The following is a 23323-nucleotide window of genomic DNA, read 5'->3' on the forward strand; positions in this document are numbered from 1 at the left end:
TCTCATAGCTACTTCGCATTGATGTCCGAATGAATAGCTTTGAACGGACAGTAAGCATTACCGCTAGTCGAAGGTTGTAAGCCTCTAGAGCTAAGAGCTCTATATTTTTTTTGTCCTTTTTTTTTTATCTTGGGTTGTATTCTTGTAATAACTATAACTTGATTTCTTCTTTGACGAAGAGGTCTAATGACGGAAGCTATAACCCTATACAATTTCTCAGCTCCTCCATTCATCCGATCACCTCGTAAAAAAATTCTCACTAAATAAATTGTCTAATTATAGTTACCTTGGTAAATCCGGAAACCAAAAATTCCATGCCTTTCCCAGAATATTTCTTAAATGGAATTTATAATTAAAACCTCAATTTAATATTTAGAGCCGTAAAATGATGTTTTTATGCTTTTATATTATTTTACCGAAAATATCTAGTAGTATCACAAAAAACATTCACCAAAACTAGAGACTAAGATGGGTCTGCAGGAGACTATCTAGTATTCTAGTAGTCAATGCTGCTATGTCTGTTTGCTTGAGGTTATCTATTGAATTTGCAAGTCATCAAACAATGTTTTTCTCTTACAATAAATCAGCAAACAATACTTTGAGCTAATAGTTTTTTTCGCCAAGCTAACAGGCTCTAAGATGGAAGATGGGTTGTATCACTGCTGAAGTTCGCAACAATGCCAGCGTGGCTGCTGCCGAGGATAAATGAGGAAGCTAACATGTGGGTAGCGCGGGCTTCATGCGGCTAGCCCCTCTCATGACTGCTTCGTCGCAAAGCGTTTTGATGTAATAGTTTCTTACTCTCCTTCAGTGGAAGCCATAGCTTGCGTTGTGTATCCATTTTGCTCCCCTCTCGTGCTTGTTGAACGTGGCCGTGGGGAAAAAATGGAGTCAAATCCTATTTGAGTGATACCACCTTCTGGTAAAGTAGAGATTTCTTATTTGTCTGGCGACTGAAAGGGACCAGGCACTTCCAAACGTCCCAAATGAAGCACCAAATGATGAAATGAATTAGTACGACAGACAGTCAGACAGACAAGGTTTTGGAGTATTCACAGCATTTCCAACTTAGAATGCTTTCATTTCAGCAATCAGCCGTTTGGTCAATTTCTATTTGCTCAGCAGTCGAGGTAGTGATCACAGACGTATCTAATACAGCTTCTGCAGAAACTGCAGATGTACACAATGGTATCTTCCAAAAGAGGCGAAGTTAATGGAGATGTAGGTATATATATGTTCACATCATGTTGTATATGCGTGTATGTCTAAAAAAATCTTTTTATATTCAATTGCATATATTGACATTAAAAAATTGAATATATTTACTGCTGAACTTCGATGGATTTGAATAACATGAGCTTCTTTCCTCAAAGGTAATTGTTAGAATCTCCTGCAAAAGATAATTTTCGGTGACATTACTTAACTAGAAACAAAACAAAGTAATTAGTGCAGAAAGAACTATTCTAGATAAGCAAGGAAGAGTGAGAAAGGAACCTCACTATTAATTTGGAATTATCTTGAGAAGCTCGATGTCAAACAAGAGAGTTTTATCTATTAAGCCTTGATTACGTAGAACAAAATCAAGAGCTCTTTGTCCCTGAAATACAAATGATAAATGCTCAATATGGTGTAGTCATTAACAACTGACAGAAAAACTTTATACATGTTTACCGAGAATGTCGTTGGTTTTGGACCCAACTTGTTGTAGTCATTATCTGGATATCCAAGATCGGGTGGTACAATGATCCTGAAGTGTATGAGCTCTTCAATAGTACATTTGCAAGTCGCAATAGTAAAGAGGAACTTATTTACAGAGCTTTGTCTTGGAAAAAATAGAAGATACTTTACCTCCTAACACCTCCTGGGGCCATGCCTGATATAGCCTCCTCAAAAGCTGGTATGACCTATATTATTGAAACTGCTATTTGTGAGGAAGGTACAGACATAACATTTTCTACAGAGATATAGGAGCTGCAAAAGCCAACTGTCAGTTTGTTAATTGTCATACAAAATGTTTTTTGCCAATATTGTAAAAAAGGACAGGCATCAGTCCCATAGCATGGTGTATGGGCATGGCAAAGCACTGGACAATAGGAGACGAACAAGGACTCAAGGAGATCAGTACTCCCTCCATGTTATAAGTCATTTTGGCTTTTCTAGGTACATAGCTTTTGCTATGTATCAATTAAAAAAAACTTTTGCTATGTATCTAGACATGGCATAGTATATAGGTGCATAACAAAAGCTAGGTATCTAGAAAAGCCAAAACCACTTATAATTTGGAATAGAGAGAGTACTTCATAAACTAGAAAATCACCTGTCCTAATCCAACTTTGAACTTGAAGAAGTCTTTGTCACCACCCTGCAATTTATAGTTTCAGAATGATGCATCACAATTTGAAGATCTAATTCAGAGGAAAAGAAAATGTGCATGCAAGCACCTGTTGCCCTACACTATTTATTCATAGTGCATTGATATGTATGCCCACCTCATAGTGATTTAAATGCATGCAAGCACCATCTGAAAAATAATTAGAATCAAGACATAGTGTGACACAAATCCTTGTGCACTATGACTGATTAATAGAAGGGTGCATGTGATGTGATCCAATGCAAAAGATCATGTCCATTCATATTTAAAAAAATATATATAACACACTTCTTCTGACAGTCCTAGTTAGTTCAATAAATCATATGATTGTTCAACTCATATGAATGCTAAATACTCATTCTTCAGTGAAGTACAGTGGCAATTGATACCTCAAACGAACCTCCTTTGGTCTTGTTTCGAGCTTCAAAGATACGACCGTAGTACCCAATTGTATAGCCATCCCAATCAACCTTGAAGTGTAAAGAAATTCAAACCCTCATCAGGACTGACACTTGGAAAAACGTTACAAATAACAACAAAGATTATAGAGACGGATACATGTACATGTACACATACAAGATAAGCTACATTTACGTTCATATGTAATGGTTGTAACTCACAACAACAGTCTCCCCCTTTTTTGGAGAAGGGCCATCACCAACCCGCAAGTCCTGTATTTTTCCATGAAAATAAAATCATGCAACGTTTGGTCATTTGATCATCATGCAGAAAACTAGAAACCAATGGATGGTGACAAAGGCACCTTGTACTGGAGGCCTGATTCCGTTTCAGTGTAATCTGGATACCGCATTTTTGTCTTTCCATAATCTTTACCTCGAAGTGCAGGCACTGAAATTTCAATGATCGGGTAAGATCTGGTTACCAACTCTTTAGAATGCTTGTTTGCTTTCTGGCTCAAAAACAGATGGTTATGGGTGTGTTTGGCTCGTTTTCAATACAAGCCTGGCTAGCAAAACTAAGCCAGGCTAGCCTAAGTCTGGCCCTAGCAAGCCAAGATAAACTTGTTTGGTTACATGTACTACGCTAACCTGGCTAGTCATAGAATGTGTTTGGTCGGCTAGATTGTTTTGATACAGTCACCTCTTCTTTCAAATGGTATGGTTACCTCCATTAAAGTATTTTGTCAAACAATTGATGGGCATTGAGCAGTGCACACAGGCATACAACCAGTGGCGGAGCTCGCCTAAACTTTTAGGTGGGGCAGACCTTAGCTCAACCAGCCCGTTCGTTCTAATTGTAAACTTTTAGGTGGGACACCTGATAGCGAAGCCTCACCCGCAGCTCTTTCCTCCCCAACCACCGCGCAGAGCTCGCCTGCGCCGCCGGAAACGTGCCCTCGCCCATGAGCAAAGCCTCACCCACAGCCGCAACTGCGTGCTCGTCTCTCCCATGACCGGCCCCTGCTGGCGCCCTCCAGGTGCACTATGAGTATATACTAAAAAAAGAAGCTCAATACCTTTAACTTCCAGGTGCACTATGAGTAAGCCTGGAAGCCAATTAAGTCACAGAACCAGTCAAGCCCTCATAGGACGGAATCAAAACTTCCAAAGGCCTATTAGCTATGGCACCAGCGCCGGCAAGCAGGCCCCCTTTACATATAGCTAGAGGCACACTAGATATGTTACGTAACCCTGAATCTTAAGTAATGGCTGTAAAGTTGAGGCATAACTGCCTAGGAATATGCTTAGCCATATGTGTTACAAAACAAAATTTCTCAACATATACTAACTAGATCATGTCCATGAGAAATGCCATAAAGAAGGGATTACAGATCATGATTAGTTTATCACTTTATCTTAGACTATCATAAAGGTTCTCTTCCACACTGTGATTATTAGCACATTGCACGGCTTTCTCTGCATTCCAACAAAGATAGGATAATAGGCAAATTACATTGAGCATCCTTGTTAGCAAACTTGACCATAAGACCACAGGATGAGCATGGCACACCTTTACTTATAAATCTATAGCAAATATGCTCCACTAAGAGGTTTCAGCACACAGTTCTTTGATGAAGTGTGAATGTATTGATCATCCACATGCAAGATTCATCTTTATGTCAATGAGAAAGTTCAGAACTTAAGGTGCACATAGATGACAGCCTAAATGGTTCAAGTATATGCGAACCAATTGATGAGAACAAATTTATATTAGAAGAAGACACAAAAGACTCACTATCAGCAAACTCAGCTTTTGCTGTTCCCTTGAAAAAAGTGTACTGAAATGAGCCAATAGCCACACTAATCGCAGGGACCAACAGCAATTTCCTTCTGTCCGTCACACAACCTGTACACAAGTAGTTCACAATGATCTGAGTGTAACCCAAGAATAAGAATATAATTTAGTTTGCCTTTTCTTTTAGAAGGAATGGCAGGAGATTTGCCACAAGTTTTATTAGATGATAGAAAAACAAAAACAGAGAACAGAAGGTTATGCCAAGTCCGAACACAGCTTACAAACACAACACTAGAAAAACCCAGAAGAAGAAAAGGAAAAAAAGGGACTTGGCAAGAGACCATGGCCTACTAGCTACGACTGAAAACGCAACTCCAAGAATAAAAAATAACAAGACGACTAGCCCACTAACTTGAGTCTCGATTTGGGTGCATGGCCAAATGAAACTGCTGGATGCCATCTTTGCATAGCAGCTGAATTTGCACTCATCCACAAAGTTTTGTTTGCAAGAGAGGTTTTCCAGTTACTTGTGTTCATCTAGCTCATATGCATCGCACATTCGCACCCCAATACAGATTGTTAAACAACATATTGGATGATTCTCCATGAGAATTCAATCTTCTATAAACATTTACAGAAACTGCATTCCACTAATACATCATAACAACTGGCTGAACATCATCTTTCATGGATGATCACTGTTATGAATGGCGCTCCCAAGTCAAAATAGCTATTGTCACTCAGTTAAGTTGGTAACTGAAGCCGCATTGCAAAAAAGTGGTGGTGTTACCAATTAGATTACAAAATGAGGTAATCGTCTCAAAAAACTAACGAGAACTAAAAAATCTTAAGTGAAGTAGTAGCAAAGAGGTACAGAACAGGAAACTAACTTGTTCCAATTGCCGGAACCTAATGATAGGTAGGGATACGAGCAATGTCTCGAAAAAAAATTAACAGCAATATTGCCGAACACGACTGACAGGGCAAGGTTAGCAGCACGACTGACCTGGAACGCTCGGCGCCCCGAGCTTGGCGAGAAGCATCATCCTCCTCTGCCCAAAACAGAAGGGAAATAAGTGCTCCAGAACGCAAAGAACAAAGCAGCAGGAACACAGGGGCGGACCCAGTGAAGGACACCCGAATAATTTTTAAAACAAAAACAGAAATTACTAGACATAATGCATCATGCATGTATACAATTGCAATTAGACCATATCCGAACACAAATAGCTTAAGTTAGGATTTCGATGCTCGGTTTCGCACGAAAGAGAAGGGGTGGGCGGACCTTGTGGTGCTCGTCGCCAGCAAAGAGCCCGAAGAAGACCTGGGCGCTGGGCACCTGGAGTAGGGCGGCGGCAGTCGCGGCGTCGCTCCCAGTGGTCGCTGCAGGGATAAAGGCGCACGCGGCGGAACGGAGGATAAAATGCCACTTTTTTTTTTCCCCGATTTTGTTTGATTGAGAAGCTAACCACACTTGCCGCGCGGTGGGATAAAGGCAATCCCTGAACGCAAGAGTCGCAGTCGCAGACCAGCGGGCCCCACGCTCGCTCTTTCACTTCGCCTTCCGCAACGGCCACCACCACCACCACCACGCGTCGCCGCGCAGCTGCTAGAAAGTATCGGAAACGCGCCACGTCGACCTCCGCCGCCGCCACCTCTTCCCTCCTCGGCTTCGAGAAGCTGCTCTCTCACGAGACACGACGACTGACGGACCCGAACAGCAGAGGCATCAAACCCCCAGAACCTCTGAGGAAAGACGAAACCCCAAGGCGGAGGACCGAGGACCCGATGGAGAAGAAGGATCTGCTGGCCGTCCGGAAGAAGCTGCCTGCGTCGGCGGCAAAGCGGAGGCGCAAGGTGGTGGCGCCCGCTAAGGCCGGCGCCGGGGGGCGGCTCGCGAAGGTGATCGCTGCGTACCTCGCGGCCGACTCCTACATGTACGCGCCGCTGGTCTCCGCTCCGCCGTCGCCCCCACCGCCGCCTCGGGCGGCCGCGGTGGCGCCATCCGCGGCGCCTCCTATATCCACTCCTGGTAGGTTAAGCCCTCAATTCTCCGTGCGCTCAATTTCCTCAGCTGTAATTAGTACCGCGCAAATTGCAGTTGCTATAATTCCTGGTTAATTTAGCTTCACTGTGGTAGCCCATGTTAAAAACTCTGACAATCGTGGGTGGGGTGGGATTCAGCCATTTTGGCTGCGGCAAGGGTAATGATTAACAGCCTGTTTTGGGGAGCAGCATGTTTATGGAAGGTGTCATTTGCAGTGACAAGCTTTGCTCCTAGGCAACAAGGCTAACCTTTTGAACGCAACAGTCGTGTCTTCCAGAGAAAGTCTTGTGCGCCAGTGGCTAACTTTGAGGTCACCATTGAGGAGTCTGAGCAATAGATTGCAGCAGGATACAGAAGTCTAGCATCGCTGGCGGAAATTTCTGTTGCTGCATGGCGGCCGGTCACCTCTAGCAGTTCGCTGTTGCCAATTAGTGTCACGTATAACAGCTTTTTTATGTAAAGCTTGCTTGGTTTGACAAGCCATGGCTTTGCTTTCCTGTAATTTGTAAACTCTCATCCTTTTGATGAAATACGTACTTAGGCACAGTCGTTACAAAAACCGTTGATTGTTATTACGCCAAATGATGGCAATTGATGGAGTTTACACAAGTTCTAGGGGGCATAACCCCTATTGACCTGTGAGAAATTCCACCACTGGTCATTTAGGCAGCCTTTATGTTAGGAAGTATGTGGTATGTGGTACGTGGTAGTGCTTGAACATAGTTACAGAAGTAGTTTCAGATCAATCTTGTTTAAGACGCAAATGCAAACCGCAGCAATGATTAGGGAAGACACCTGTTTGCTTGGCTGAAAAGTCATAGCTGAAAGTACTGCTCGTTGATTTTTTGTGAGAGAAAAATACTGACAGATTCGGCAGATAATCTCAAGTTTTAGTTGATGTCCTGAACTCTCTTTTTCTACTCGATTAATGCTGATTGGAATTCTCTTATGGAAAATGAAATTACTGAAAGCAATAGAGATTGTGTGGAATATTGGATTGAATTGATTGGAGAGACCTATGTACATATATAGGGGAGAGGTGATCTCGTGGCTTAAACAGTACCGACTGGCTATACTAGGCTCGGGCCTACCATATACACACGCACAAAGCATATACATTCTAACAATTACTAATGTGGATATGCCTTGGTACACACAATTGTGCAAGGGGTAATACATCTGCTGCATTTCCAGAACGAGGCCATCTAGGTGTACATACCCATGATATGCTCATGGAGTGCCTCTTGGTTAAGGACAAGATTGTTAAAAGACTAAAATTCAGAAATAAATTTGTTTTTTATGGTCATAGTTGCATAAAACAAATGTATCTTGGCGAGTTTGACCAATCCCAAGTTCAACCAATCAGTGTGGCATGTTTAGTAAGGCAGCATAAATTATGCACTCTTCAAAGCCTTGAATGTAATAATAGACATTGCCTACATATTGGGTTCTGTAGCTTACAGGAGTATCTCTTTATGTGCACACGAGTCAATTTTTCTTAATTATGTTAAGTGTTGACATTAGTATGCGTTTCCATTCAAATTGTGCAGAGAAAGAAGTCACACTGGTGCAAAAATGCAGAGGCTCTTTGCAAGCAACATTCACTGCCTACTAGAAGTATTTGTGGACATGTTCTTGGAGCTGTTCGGAGCTGTGTGCTTCTTGTTCTAGCATGACCTTTAAGAGCTACAATAGTTGTTTCTGTGCTCTGTTATGTTAATGACTAGATATTGTGGCTTTGCAATCTACCTTCTTCTGGAGTTCTCATGTGATTGCTCACCATTTTAATATGGATTGTAAGTAGTTTTATTGTGTGATCTATGTTCACTAATGCATCCAAACTTCTCATACTGCCCAGTATATCCTGTCTATTTTTCTTAAGGGTTCGATTAGGAGGATTGAGCGCTCCCCAAACTGATAATCTTGTCTATTCTGCCTGTTGCCATTCGGTGTAGCTTGTTGCTTCTCCTTTCTTTCTCCACTTCTGAATTGTGATATTGTTAGTTTGTTACAGTTAGTGTCTATTATTGTGTTGTTCATCCCATCATACTTGATTTGTTGGTCTTCCTTTTCTAATATGAATCAAACTGTCATAGAGAATGAGCATTATGGAAAACATGAATACAATAAATCCCTTTGAGTCTTGGATTGCAGGTGTTAATCTGTCATGTTGTTCTTGTTTTACTCCCTTCCCTTTCTGTATGCTGTGCTTTCTGTGTTTCTCTCTCAAACTTCTCAGGAATATTGATTCTAGTGTGTCCACTAAGGTATCCTTTGATGATCTTGAAACATCTTTCTCGTGGCTGTTGGTAGCATCTTGGGCCACTTTCATTATTGCTCTTCGATGTAACTTTTGTTTGGGTTTAATAAGGTTAGTTGCGTGGAATGATGAGCTCGTGGGGGCAAGGGCAAGCGTGGACAATCATGAGATCTCATCTGATTTAAGCATGGTTGAATATGACCACTTCTTATGTCGGGCCTTATCAGAGAAGTACATCTCCATGGCCATGCCTGAGATTTTTGTGGTGCTAAATGATATTTCATCGGTGGTCCGGAACTGCATGAGAAATCCATACGGAAGTAAGGAAGGTGGCTTATCTGAATTAGTTGGAACAGAAGCGCAGGACCAGCCACATGTGTGCACATGGCTTAGAGACCCACATCTGCATGGACTTCCAACTGGATTTGGCTATGCATTGTAGCTGCAAACAAAACTTAATTTGCAAATGTTAAATCTGATCGAAAGGTTGTCTGTGGACTGTGCTTTTTTTTTTTGCTGGTTTTCCTTGAATTAACTGTGCAGTTGTATGGTTTTTGGGCCTAGTTCACCTTATAAACCAGTCAATTCTTTCTTCTTAAGTGAACTGCAGGAGTTCCCTGTCCTTTTCGAAGGTTCTTGGGAAAAAAAGGTTGTCTGTGCACAGAAAATGAGGTTTTTATGGTGAGGAACTAGTTCCTGTGCTGTGTCTGCGTTTCGAATTTGAGTGTCTGATTTTTGTAGGTTTCTGGTTTGCTGAGAGAGTGAGAGGTAGAGCTCTCAAATTTGTTATCTCGAATCATGTTATATTCACCTTTGCTGTGAAATTTTGAGTGTACCTTTTCTGTGCAGTGGCACCCACATTAGAAGTTCAGTGAGAGAATCAATGGAGGTACTTGATCTGATTGCGCCAAAATGGTGTATTAGCCTTTCCTTTCTGCAGGACATGGATAAGGTACTGGTTGGTCTAACAGCTTAAGACTCAGGTATAGTCTTTGCTTTCTTCCGGTAAAGCCTAGATTTCATTGTCGCATTGAGCATAGTGCAGAAGGCCTGCCTTTTGTGGTTGTGGACTTGTGATAAAGGATGCTGATCATGTGGAAGGAAGTGCTGATGCTGGATATATGTTGATGGTTCCAGGTTTGTTCTACGCGACCATAGTTAAATGCTCAATGTATGTCTTAATTAATTCTTAGAAGTTAGAACATAAACTCCTATAGAGGAGTTCCTTGACAATTATTGCACTGCAAGTTTCTGCTAGATTCTGTCTGGATGATAAAAATTTGCATTATAAAATGGCTTCTGCAAATGCAATCCCTGTCCTTCTACATGTGAAGGAGATATACTGAAGGCCCACATCGCCCTTAGTCTATAAAATAAGTTCCATCGTCTTTTGCTCTTTTTTGTCTTCAATGGAAATGACACATGGGAAAGCCATATACTTCTTTTTTTTTTTGCTTCTATCTCCTGAGGAGCATTCTTAGCATCTTATCAGGTCATATGCACCATGTGTCATATCTCTTGTTTGATGGTTGTCTATTGCTTTGAGAGGACATCATTTGTCTTAAGTTCTAAAAAGTCCTACTAAACAACATTAGACAGATCCACAGTATGGAGACTTGTTGTCTTCATGCATCTCTGGTTGTTTCAACTTGATTTTGCATCATGTAACCTCATGATGCGTTTATTGAAGCGGACATGACTTCATGCTTATCCAGGACACCTCAAGTTACATACACTCTGGATTAAGTATTTTTTGTTGGTTTGCTTGGCATGAATTTTGTTTGTCCGACCTTGTACTCTGACTGCTATTGCTTTCTGCGCTGCGCTTATTCTGATCAGTGCTCCAGGTAATGCTTCCAAATCATTTAGCATTGCCAATTTTTTATTTGACCTTGCATTAGTGTGCTGCATGTGCCATTCTACTTTTCACAAAGATAACTCATGTAGTGTCCTAGTTCCAGCCTTGTCCTGTTTAATATGTTGATGTTGTAACATGTGTTAATATATGTATTACTGTTTTTTGTTATCTCTGGTTCAGTGGACTACAGCCTTGCCATGCCTGGCTCTTATATATATGCCTAATCCACCATTGTTTCAGTCACCCTAATCTAGCGTCTTTTCATTGTTCATGGCTGTCTCGTTACGAGCTAATGCCAAGCACATGCTACATGGGCTGCGACTTGTGCCTATGGTGGATAGTCCAAATCATAGCATCACAGAGACACATGCTCACACATGGATGGGCTCCAGGTGCTGCAATAAAGCCACGCAACCCCTTGGAGCTGTATCATTAAGGTAAAGGTGTCTTTGATGCCACCATATTATGATGGCCATATCATTGTACGTGCACTAGGCTGTGCGTTGATCCCTGATTACCTTAATACTTTCTGAGATACTTTTAATTTTCGACAAGATTGGTTAGCGAGCTCGAAAAGTTAGGGGCAATGTGATTGTCGTCCATGCTTTAGTTCAGCTTGGCTGCATCTTTAGGCTTGATGCCCCCATGCATTCTTGCTAATAAATTCGTTAGTTTGGAGCAGAGTTGATTTGCAGCCACAGACTCAACTTTCCGATGGTTTTAAATTGTGGAGTCAAGGTCCTAACCTGCTGACTGCTGTACAGTACAGGTGGATCAAGGTGTGAGACTACTAAAATCCTAATATCCACAGAACACCTAACCTGACATGCATGGCAATCTAGTGTCCTGCCTGGGAAACCACCAAGTAGACATAGCTGCGTTGGCAACCTGCAGGCTGTAGCTGAAATGCCATGGCAGTAGCCCTAGCTGGCCTGGCTGTGAACAATAATCCCAAGGGGAATATCCCACATGGCTGTGCTGTAAAATACAGAATCTTACTGTCACCCTCAGCTTAGCACGCGCTGTTGCAGTGTTTTTTTCTCTCCAGTGTGACAGTGTCCCGACAGGAAGCCTGGGCTCAGTAGAGTGTACTACTGTTAACTCTCACGGTTGAATTTAATGTCACCCACCGAGAGACAACTGCTAGATTCAAATTAATGGTCACCTTTCTGAGGGCTGCTGCGTATCTATGCTGCCTGAAGTTGAAAGGTATCATATGTTCAGGTATGGAGTTTCTGCATGTTCCTACTGCATCTAACATTGCTTAAGCCTGGACAAGACAGTGTAAAACAGACCAGAAGCCTTCCAATGTTAATTGGCATCTTAATACGTATGTATCTCCCTGTTTGGTAAACTTTGGCTTGTTTTTGTAGGATTGTTTTCACCCAAAAGGATAAACTGGCGGTAGGGTGGCGAGAGAGAAGGGGACAGCGCTCTCCAATGATGTGGAGCAAAAGGCCAGAGAGCAGTCTTGCATGCACATGCCCTTCTTGGACGCTTCCTCTGGTATCCTAGCTGCCATCTATCTGGTCAGCAGTACATTTACACATGAATTAAATCCCCGCACGTACTATGTGCTCTATCTTCATCATAGCATCCTTTTCAAGTAGGATGATTGTAGATCACCAGTTGATGTGACGTGTTAGCATATATTCTCCTTGGGTAAAAAGGATCAAATCCCACAATATCAACCGTCTGTTTGTCTATCTATCTACCTGAAGAAATGGACTTGACAGAAAGAACTTCCCTTTCAGTACCGACACCCCTTTTGACGGTCTTGCTTTGGGACTTAAAATATAATAATTCAGCATTTAAAATACTATTCCATCTTATGTTCTTATCCACAGGGCGACCTGCTAATGCAGCAAAGTTTGATTTGAGAATCTTCACTCGCATGATATGGTCCTGCCAGGCAAGTGAATTTCTTGTGCTACTTGTGCTTGCCTCACAATCTGAACAAGGTCCTGCAGTGTGAGTATCCTACTTTAATCCTGAGCTTGATCAACTGATTGATTAATTAGTACATGGACTGAAAGGAGGATTGTTCCTCAAATATTTTGCCATTGTCTTATTTGTTATGGAGAGGTTCAAGTGTCTGATTGGTAGGTACGCACAAGTACACGTCGTTCTAATGAGTAGTTCAATCAGTATTCAGTAGTGACTATTATTCATAATACGACAGATGTTCCCATCCAAATAATCCTGTATCTGTAGGGATCGCCACACAACATTTTTTTGGTAGTTAACTAGTTATTTGCTAGATGAATGTGGTTCCATTTATCTTTGCATATAGCCTTATAGGTCATGCCAATGACAGGAGGCAAAGAGCTGAGAGCTAGGCAAAAATCCATAGTACACACCGACACATACAAACAAATGAAATACTCGAACCATGCATGCCGAGCTCTTACTTCCAGCCTGACAACCACCAGTGAAAGCATTTCTCTTGCAATCAGCTGGAGCAACGGGCTGGCTTTTCCAGCCAGATTTAACTACTAGACACACTTCCATATGTGACCAACCAATCGCATAGGGGAGGCACAATTATGCTACTACTTCGGTGGGTGGTAGGGAGGAGTTGAACAGAGATGCCCATGGCAAGAAATACAGCTAGGTTCTATCTCCCTCTTACATGTGCAATGGTGACTGGCATGCAAACGATGGACTGATTGTACCAGAGCTTGCTACACACCGTAGATGTCAGAGAGCCTCCGGAGCATGGCTACCTTCAGCTCTAGCGCGCAGATGTACTCAGCAGTTTGCCGGAGCACCACATCGACGCCAGCCTTGCGGCGAGCACCCACTGGCACAATCTTCTTGAGCTCCCGGAGCCGCCTCAGCACCATGAGCTGGAATGGCCGCTTTCTCCTTAGTGACACCATCCCTTTGCTAATTTTGGTTTTTTTTCCTAGTGTCACCATGGACTCTCTTTCTCTCTGTGTATCTCTCTCTCTCTCTCTCTCTCTCTCTCTCTCTAGTTTTAGCAAGTGTTGAGCTGTATTAGGCTTGTGGTGTGTGTGGTGCAGGGGTGTAGTGACAAGGGTTGCATATTTATAGGGTGAGAATCTGAGAGGGGGCGTGTGATTTCACTTGGCCATGTGGGAGAGAACTAGGTTCTAAGCTGTAGACTGAGCTGTAAGGAGGTATACTTGGAGCTATCACTGACCATCAGTTTTTCTGAACTTGCCCATATCTTATGACTGTGTGCAACTATTATTGGCTAGGAGTAGGGTGGCTCCCTGCTTATAGTTTAATCCAAAGAGGAAAACCTATAAGGACCTCCCAATGCTAGTCAAATATAGCATGGTATAGGCTTCTGCCTCACTTGACACAGTTAAAATATTACTCTTGTTTTTGTTCTCCGTATCATCAATCGTGTCAGCAAGTTAGCCATTCTGACCTGGGCAAGATATTTGGCCCTCGACGACAAAATGCAAACAAAGAAAGGTTCATGAGAGATTGTATTTTGTTTCCGATTAGTTGTATGTTCTGAATAGGCACTGACAGTGGTTTGCATCTTCTCTTCAGATGCTGCTGCAACTCCAAACAGGGCATGGAAGTGTATCACTCAGCACGCTTGCGATCGCTGTGGACGAGATTGTGGAAGCAGCTGCTGGCCTTTTGAAGGGTGAACAGTGGCATGGCTGGCTGGGGGCAAGGGCATGCAGCTGTTGAGGCTAGAGGACAGCTCGAGAAATTGGGTAATAATTGCTTGACGTCTCCACGTCTCGTGCACTTGTTTCTTCCTTGCCTTGTCCTCTCGTGTGGTCTATCTCAATCCAACCTGATGCCGAAATGGCCACTGCACAAATAGCTGCACAGCATTCTGATAGCTAACCACTTCACATGATTGCTGATCGTCTCAACCACATAAAAGAGTCATATAATAGTTCTCTAATCTCTGGTTTTATCAGCAATAAGTGCGCCAACTAAGTAACATTTAGCTTGTCGGAGAAAACAACGTTTAGCTGCAATTCTGCTTGGGATTTAAAGTGGTTTGGTTTCTACATACAACTCAGCTAATTTTAGGAAGAGTAATTGCATTTTCCAAGACATATAACAGCTTTGTTTGCCTTGAACTAATAAGGACTATTGGACCAGTCCATATAGGTAGCACTGTAGATGTGTAACTCTAGGGTGCAAACAATATTTTGTAGCCAAATGTTAGCAGCCCATCCTTTATAGACTAGCTTAGCTGCCTGCAATGGTTATCTGGCGCAAAACACTATTGTCCAAATCATCATCATCGGATGATTATCAGTGCCGGCAATCATTGGGAGGCTCCATGTGATTTTTGTCAAGTTGTGGCACAAATGTTGCTAGAAGCTACGGCATCATCCCATTCCCATGGCTATGTTTTTCACTCTGCTGAGCAAGTGCCAAAGCAGCAGCAGTAGCCTGCACGCACACACATGGCCAGCTTGGGCCTGAGTTAAATATTCAAATTAAATTGTAGAATATTAGATCCACTGGTATGAGTGTGTGACGATGCCTTCTTTCTGATTATTCTTGAGATAATAGTATAGAAAGACTGGAGAAAACTGTTCAGTGCCTGATCTAATTTGGTTTATATTAGGCCTTGTTTAGTTCACTCTAAAATCTAAAAACTTTTTAGATTTCCCGTCACATTAAATCTTACAGCACATGTATGGAACATTAAATATAGATAAAAATAATTAATTGCACAGTTTGTGAGACAAATCTTTTAAATTGTCAAATAAAAACGAAAGTGTTCCAGTGCCCAGAAATTTTTCACCTCCTTAACTAAACAAGGCCTTAATCGATTAATGAAAGGGTGCCATATACGGTGGTGATACATTGAAGCTGCACGTACTGGTTGAGGGCACTCACAATGCAGACTTTATCATAGAGTCTAAAGTTATTTATTACCTCGAACAATGTGGACTTGGAGTCTAAATAAGACTTGGAGTCTTATTTTTTCTACCTCTTTCTTCAATAAATATGCTGCCACATCAGCAAAATACCATAAATAATATGTAATTAAGTGTCTTGGACTCTGTGATAAAGTCTTGCATTGTGAGTGCCCTCAGTATTAAATGTTCATGAAGAAAGCAACATTAATTCAGGTTGGATTTTTTTTTCTGCGCCTTAGCGCGTTTTATTCAAAGTACAGACGATTAACAGCTTTGTTTTAGACTTTCAGTTACTGGGGAGTCATGCAAGCTGGAAGCAGCAGTGGGTTTGCAAGAGATGCTGTTGCAGAAACAGGAGAGAGGCCGACATCGATCTCGTTCTCTCAAATGTCCAGAAATCAAGTTACAGCAAGCATGGGGCATCATATATGGGGAGATTGCATTCACATTCACCGCCACTCATCTACAAGGTCTGTCGCAGCCAGCCATGGTAAACAGGAGAGAGGCCGACATCGATCTCGTTCTCTCAAATGTCCAGAAATCAAGTTACAGCAGGCATGGGGCATCATAAGTGGGGAGATTGCATTCACATTCACCGCCACTCATCTACAAGATCTGTCGCAGCCAGCCATGGTATGTATGCATGTTCTCTGCAACCTGTCTGACGAATGAGTTCTTTGGTTGTCTTATAACAAACGTGGCATTTCTTTTCTGGAGTTCTGGGCATGACAATGTACTACATGGAATGGAATTTGACGAGTCAAAAATGCCAATAATGACGATTAAACATCACCGCTTTATTAGGAGATGACGATGGTTCCGCACTGTGGCCATACTCTTCTGTCTTAGAACTCGCGCGCCGACAGATGTTTCCTTTTTAATTCGCCTAAGTATTTGTACTTTCACCTAGCAGCAGACACTGCAAATCAATTGACAGCCCATTTCAATTTCAGTTTCGAGTTCAGAAATTAATCCTCCTCGGTGGATCTCCGGCGTCGATCGGCACTCTGGCTGGCATTTGGCGTAGAGCTACAGTGAACATATTAGCCGGGAGGGGGTAGTAGGGATCGATCTGGAGTTCTCGATATGGTATCTGGGGGGGCACTGTGGTGCCGTCACTCCAGCCGTCCACTCGCAATTTGGACAGACAGTGCCACGATGCTCTTGACAGAGCCGCGCCCAGGCCGAATCTTTTTCAAATTTGTGTGGATCGATCGCTAGCTGGATGGCTGCCCGGCGTGTAGCCTGTAGCCCCGGCCAAAACAGCCCCCCCCCCCCCTAAAAAAACTAGAGATTCGTTACCTACCCACAGCCACAGGGCCGGACACAGGAGATGAAGAACGAACGGGGGCGTAAGCAAATCTTAAGTGCTTATGATGATCCACTGTCACTCTGTCTGTCAGGGCTAGCAAGAAAACAGGATGTGTGCTCTAGCACTGAACAGGATCATCAGAGAACGGTTTGGTTGGTGTATTCCTGCCTGGTTTTTTTCCCCTCCCGGTTGCCCAATGGCCTACTGTGGCCGTTGTATCCGGTCTGTAAGCTTCACGTGTGCTGACAACACGAGACATACATATATTTATATTTATATATGCATATGCATGCCCCAGTCCCCCAGGTGATGGCATGGCATATTGGCATGGCTGGCATGATTGATCGTCGAATGGAACCAAGGCCTTGTTTAGTTTGTAGCACTTTCGTTTGTTTGTGGTAAATATTGTCTAATCATAGACTAACTAAAGTCAAAAGATTCGTCTCGCGATTTACAGTCAAACCGTGTAATTAGTTTTTATTTTTGTCTGTATTTAATGTTTAATGCAATCTTTAAAACTTTTTGGATTTCAGGGTCAACTAAACAAGGCCCAAGAGTTCATAATTTTCGAGCGATGGATCGATCAGAGGGGTACGTACGTACGTCGCCCTGTGCCGCCCGCATTGCACAAGGCGCCATACGCGTGCCGACGTGGTTTCGGCCTCGCGGGAAAGCGCGACGCGAATGCGACGACGACAGCGGGCCGCGAGCACGTCAACGGACCTATCGCGGCCGGGCCGGAGCCGAGGGAGGAGGCCCCAGCGGCGGCAGGGCCTGCTGCTGCCTGCCACTGCCCGCGCACAGAGCGCTGGTGAGCGGCCAGCTGGGAAGCAGCAGCTCGCCATGCCATGCCATGCCATGCACACACTCGCCACGCCAGCTTGTCCTCACGTACGCGCGCCACTGGGCACTGGCTCGCTCACGCGCTCTGTGTGTCACACGTTGGCGTGGCATCGGGATCCGGGGACTTCCGGCCTGCCCGATCGGACGGCCGCCGATAGATCGCCTGCGTTCTGATCGAGGTCCTGTGACCCTGTCATCCCGTCCCGTCCCGTGCATGCACCTGACCTGATCGATCAGTTCTGAACGGATCAGGTGTTCTTCTTCCATCGATTGGTGCAAAAGCTCTTCATGGGTCATGGTGGTGGGGAGATGCGGACGCGGATCGGAGGTGTCGCGCCGCGGGGCGTGGCGGGGCCGGACGGAGGCGGTGGCCGGTGGCCGGTGGGCATGCATGCCGCGGCCGGCCGGGGCGCGCAGGCATGTGGCTGGGCAGGGGCAGTGCAGTGCAGGGGGCGCGCATGTGCGCGTCGCCGTCGCCCGCGCGCGTGGACAGCGTTGAACCCCATGCACGTGCACCTCCGCAGTGCCGACTCGATCGGCGAGGGCAGCCCCCACCCCCGCCTGTGATGTGAGCTCCCCTGTCTGTGAATGGGATCGGTGTGAGAGGGATGGATGGATGGATGGATGGATGGATGGATGGGTGACGCCGTGACGGAGAGCTAGCTGGACTGAAGAGCTGAGCGAGCCCCCGGGTCCGCATGTACGTACATGACACTGACCCGCATGCATGTACATACAGTATCTGTATTGTATCTGTATGCTCGAGTCTTCCATCTTTTGGACACAACGACACAAGCAAAGCTGTGTGAGAGAGACTGAGAATGGCTGAATGGGGAGAGATGTTTAGGCCTTGTTTAGTTCCCAAAAATTTTACAAAATTTTTCAGATTTCCTGTCACATCGAATCTTTAGATGTATACATGAAGTATTAAATATAGATAAAAATAAAAACTAATTGAATAGTTTGATCAGAATTGACGATACGAATCTTTTGAGCCTAGTTAGTCTATAATTGGACAATATTTGTCAAATACAAACGAAAACGTTACTATTCATATTTTGCAAAAAAAATTTGGAACTAAACAAGACCTTAATGGTGACTTTTTGCACTGCTGCGTATACTAGCTAGCTAGCATAGGGGGAGAAGGGCCGGGGAAACAATGTTACTATCACTGAGACAGATGTAACATTGCACATACCGGTCACGAAAAGGAGTGTCGTATTTCGATCTTGTGTGGTGTACTCATAACTTTTTGACCATCATTACTCCTCCTGATATGTAATCATCCCGTATTTGTTTCAAAAAAGTGATGTTTTCAAGACTAGTCCATCGATGTCCCCCAGTGTGGTGACTACTAGCTGCGTATGTATCTCTGCGCACGCTTGACTCTACGTGGCTATGTGCTGGTTCATGCATGCACCTGCACCAAGCAGCCCAATAGGGATCCCATGCATGCATGGACCTGGCGGACGCCACGAGATCGGAAACCTCTGCGTGCTCCCAACTCCCATGTCTGTTCACTTCAAGTTCAAGCGTGTGTGCGCGGTTCGGTTCAGGCTTTCAGCTGCACAGGATGAGAAAGCCCGACGAACGAACGGCTCTCTCTCGGAGTCATCGGAGGCAAAGATTTTCTTCACGGAAACAGTACGTGCACAGAGGCACGGGGCGAAAAAGATGGGGGGAGCAACGCGAATTGCGAATCCATCGGTGACATGACGTGCTGAGAGAACCCTGCAACCGTGCGCACACATTAGCCTGGAGAGAGAGAGAGAGAGAGAGAGAGAGAGAGAGAGAGAGAGAGAGAGAGAGAGACCAATGCGTGCATGGGATCCACAGAGGGAAACACGGCATGACCCGGCACTTAAAAGCTAGCTAATCATGGTGTTATGGAGTAACAGTGTTCGTGACGACGACACGCAAAAGGATGGGATCATTATCGTGATAATAAGCCCTAGATTCTACATAGGCCAATATGCTAAATTCTTCATACCTGACAGCGGTGTGCAGCCTGGCTCTGAATTCCGACGATGAGACTAGTATGCATGATCCAGACATCAACATCTACGTGCAGTTCTGTTAAGCTGTGTAGGACGCGAAGCTTGGCGAACAACAGTAAGAGTGAAGTTGATCCTACGGCGGCACGCTTGTGGTTGCAATGCAACTTGCAAGCGCGGCACGCTCTCGCCACTGTACGCTCCTGATAACATCCCAGAATATACTAGAATTTTCAGATGGGGAAATTAACCAAGCTTTTAATTCATGACATAGACAGAGCATAGAGTGATTCTCTTTGATATAGATGTTGTCTTCCCTCTAGTTTAATTTTCAGAACAAATGCCTCTGCTCTTAAATTCAGACATCAGAATTCAGAGTTAGGTGATGCACACGAGCAAAAGCGCCTTGTCAGCGAAGAAGTAGCTTTTTGTAGTTTGTACGTACTTAAATACTACTGGTTGTTGAACAATCTGGTAGAAATATATAGTTGTGATGAGAATATGTATACTGAAGGCATGTCACTGTTTTTACGTACTTAAACGCATGCTTATTGCCTGACTACTCTGTCGACACCGCGACTCATGCTATTGCAGCTGACTTGTCAATACATTTGGCCCTTCTGAGCGAACAGCTCCATCAATGATCGGCCAGTGAGTAGTCATGTAATGTGCGCTAGAAGTTATCCATGATCATAGCCGTAGACTTTCAGTGCCTGATCAAACACCAAAAGCATTGCTCTGTCGGCTTCACAACAAAGGGAAGAAAAAAGAGGATAGATCTCTGTCTTCAGCTTAGAGCAGTTACACACATTCATCCAATTTAACCTAGTGCGCGAACATAGCTGATTAAAAGTTAGATCGCATGGTCCGGTTGATTGTGAGAAGGATAATGCATGCATGCATGCAACTGAAGAAACAGTTAGCAACTCTGCCTGCCGTAAGGCAGAAGGAAAGTGCAGTCTTCAGCAGTGGAAGCTAGGTGCAATGCAGGTGATACCATTACGATTTTCAGCAGCCTTGCAACTACAGTGAAGACAACTTTTTTTCTTATTTCCTCAAGCATCATGTAATACCCTTAATAATGTATAATACTATTCGTACTAATTTTGCAATTACTATCACCAATTTCACATTTATTTTTCTAGTTTATTTAGTACAGTAGTAATAATAGTAGCAAGGGGGTCCCCTTTTTCCGGTTGTTTATCTGCTCAGATACTCTTCCTAGACCTTTCTATAATATCTAGTCTTATAGTTAAGATAAGAGAGCAAGGGGGAAATTAGTGTGTAGTTCGCTGAAAGGAAAAAGAAGAGAGAAATGATTTAATATTTTTTTTGAGTGGAAGAAAAGATAAATGAATGGGGAACGGGTCAATGTTGACGGCCTAAAATTAGCTTATTCCATGCGAGTTGTGTTCACACGGGCCCCAAATATTGTCAAAAGGCTCCTCTGGAGCAATTCGAAGCACAGGCCCACATCTGTGATCAAGGCCTTAAAATCCACGGCGTCCCCGAACTGGGCTAGCCCAGGAGAGGGTTTATTAGGCCTTGTTTACTTCCACCTAAAATTCCAAAAATTTTCAAGATTTCTCATCACATCGAATCTTTAGACGTATGCATGGAGTATTAAATATAGACGAAAATAAAAACTAATTGCACAGTTTGGTCGAAATTGACAAGACGAATCTTTTGAGCCTAGTTAGTCCATAGTTGGATAATAATTATCACAAACAAACAAAAATGGTACAATGTCACGAAATATTTCGCATCAGGAAGTAATAAACACGGCCTTAGAGGAGCCGCTGGGACGAAGTGGGCTGGGCCCATGTGTTTCCCTTTATGTTTTTCTATTTTAAAATGTGATAATTTTATAGAGTGTCAAGCAACTCTAAGTGGCGCCCTAGACTATATTTCTGATTTGAGGACAGTTCTCTTACTTTTGAGAGTTTATTTTCTTACATCTACTTCAACAAGAGTCCTTAAATCTGGATCCCCAAAATCCATAACATCTCGGACGCACCCGTCATTCGATCGAGCATCGCAACGTGAGGATGTGCAACTAGGGGGGCGTGCCGGGTCAAGGGGTAACAGTGCACCATCGATCCAAATCGACAAAGCTATGTCCATGCGGGAGAGAGGGGGAGAATCGGGTCATGGGGGCGAGCGACGACGAGGTGAGGCGCGCCGAGCCAAAGGGGTTTCACCACGGGAGGGGAATAGAGCGGTGGCATAAGAGAGAGTATATAGGAATGAAAAAAGACAAACAGGGAAAGTTGGTGCGGGTGTTTTTTTTAAGAAAGAAGTAGCGAGCTTCCTTTTGCTGAGGGGAAGTAGGGAGCTTCTACACACTTATTATGAGAAATAAGTCTGAGGAAGGAGATTTTGGGCCTCCAGGCGCTCAAAAATTTCACTGGATTTTGCTCTTCGGTATATTGTCGTTTTGTGATGAGCCCATGTAATCTTGATTCTGGCCCACGCACACTGCTACTCAGAAGATATATTTTTTTTTTCTAAAGCCCCTGTATCGTCGCCCATGTTTTCTCTGCAAGGACTAGGACATGGCCGGTGCATCGACAGAGTCCAGGATGAGGACGGTCTTGTATTCGACATCGTAGCACTTTCGTTTATATTTGATAAAAAAATTTGGGAAATTGATACTGTAGCACTTTCGTTTGTATTTAATAAATATTGTTTAATCATGGATTAGCTAGTTTTAAAAGATTCGTCTCATCAATTTTTGTCTATATTTAATACTTCATGCATACGTCTAAATATTTGATGTGATGGAGAATCACAACACTACTTCGGCAGCCGTGCCACCCTACCCTGCCGCCCCAGTCTGCGCGCCACGGCATGGAGCACCTAACCTTGCATGGCGTTGCTGATGAGCCGAGGTGATCCGACAGTCATAAGTGAGCCGGCCTGGATAAGGTGGTTCGCGGATGATTGGTGGGCATTGGGAGGATCTCACCTTTGTTGCAGTTGGAACCGTGCTGGCTCTTGTGCTCTTTTTTTTGTTGCAGTTGTTGACTTGTTGCTGATCCACACTCCTACTGCTTGTCCTCCGTACGTGTCCCACATCTCTTTGCACTTGCACGCATTTTATACATGTGCTAGCAGTACCAACACGCCTTGTTTAGTTTCCAAAAATTTTCAAAATTTCCCGTCACATCGAATCTTTATACACATACATGAAGCATTAAATGTAGATGAAAATAAAAACTAATTGCACAGTTTGTCTGTAATTTGCGAGACGAATCTTTTGAGCCTATTTACTCTATAATTGGATAATAATTGTCACAAACAAACGAAAGTGCTACAGTAGCCAAAAGCAAAAATTTTCGCGAACTGAACAAGGCCTCACTCATTTTTTGTGAGACTAGTTTGAACACCTTGGGCAGCACCAGACCAGTTTTAACATGGCTTGCTGGGTATGGGTGTGTGCCTAGGGCAGCAGGCTGCTCATGTCAACGTTTAGTCGCTACTATGCCAGTGCCCAATAATGGTCAATGGGTGCTTTTGTCCGGCCTGGAACTGTCTCATGTAGGTCGTCATTAACCGGCCTGAACAT

General features: G+C 43.7%; 3 protein-coding genes across 4 annotated transcripts; 2 read left to right on the top strand and 1 right to left on the bottom strand.

Moving 5' to 3' along the window:
• On the bottom strand, nt 1069-6297 carry LOC8080618 (peptidyl-prolyl cis-trans isomerase FKBP19, chloroplastic). The gene is made up of 12 exons (XM_021465701.1): nt 6260-6297; nt 5853-6069; nt 5574-5619; nt 4568-4678; nt 3135-3220; nt 2992-3042; nt 2761-2841; nt 2318-2362; nt 1849-1904; nt 1672-1747; nt 1495-1597; nt 1069-1390 (listed from the first exon to the last, which is right to left on the bottom strand). The coding sequence occupies exons 1-11, from the start codon at nt 6295-6297 to the stop codon at nt 1502-1504; spliced, it is 903 nt and encodes a 300-aa protein (XP_021321376.1). The 3' UTR covers nt 1069-1390; nt 1495-1501.
• Nucleotides 6147-8495, top strand: LOC8080619 (myc-associated zinc finger protein). Its single transcript, XM_021464905.1, has 2 exons — nt 6147-6599; nt 8167-8495. Exons 1-2 carry the CDS (start codon nt 6356-6358, stop codon nt 8283-8285), a joined length of 363 nt encoding a protein of 120 aa, XP_021320580.1. The 5' UTR covers nt 6147-6355; the 3' UTR covers nt 8286-8495.
• LOC110436986 lies at nt 13658-17255 on the top strand. 2 transcript variants are annotated; one of them, XR_002454978.1, is made up of 3 exons: nt 13658-14179; nt 14261-14433; nt 15889-16558. XR_002454978.1 is itself a non-coding variant. In XM_021464904.1 (3 exons), exons 1-3 carry the CDS (start codon nt 14395-14397, stop codon nt 16665-16667), a joined length of 498 nt encoding a protein of 165 aa, XP_021320579.1. In that variant the 5' UTR covers nt 13658-14394; the 3' UTR covers nt 16668-17255. The 2 variants fall into 2 exon arrangements, 1 of the variants encoding a protein (XP_021320579.1); XM_021464904.1 differs by adding an exon at nt 16560-17255 and having other exon boundaries at nt 13658-14433; nt 15889-16239.

The sequence above is a fragment of the Sorghum bicolor genome, chromosome 7, assembly GCF_000003195.3.
Source record: "Sorghum bicolor cultivar BTx623 chromosome 7, Sorghum_bicolor_NCBIv3, whole genome shotgun sequence".
Classification (NCBI taxonomy): Eukaryota; Viridiplantae; Streptophyta; class Magnoliopsida; order Poales; family Poaceae; genus Sorghum; species Sorghum bicolor.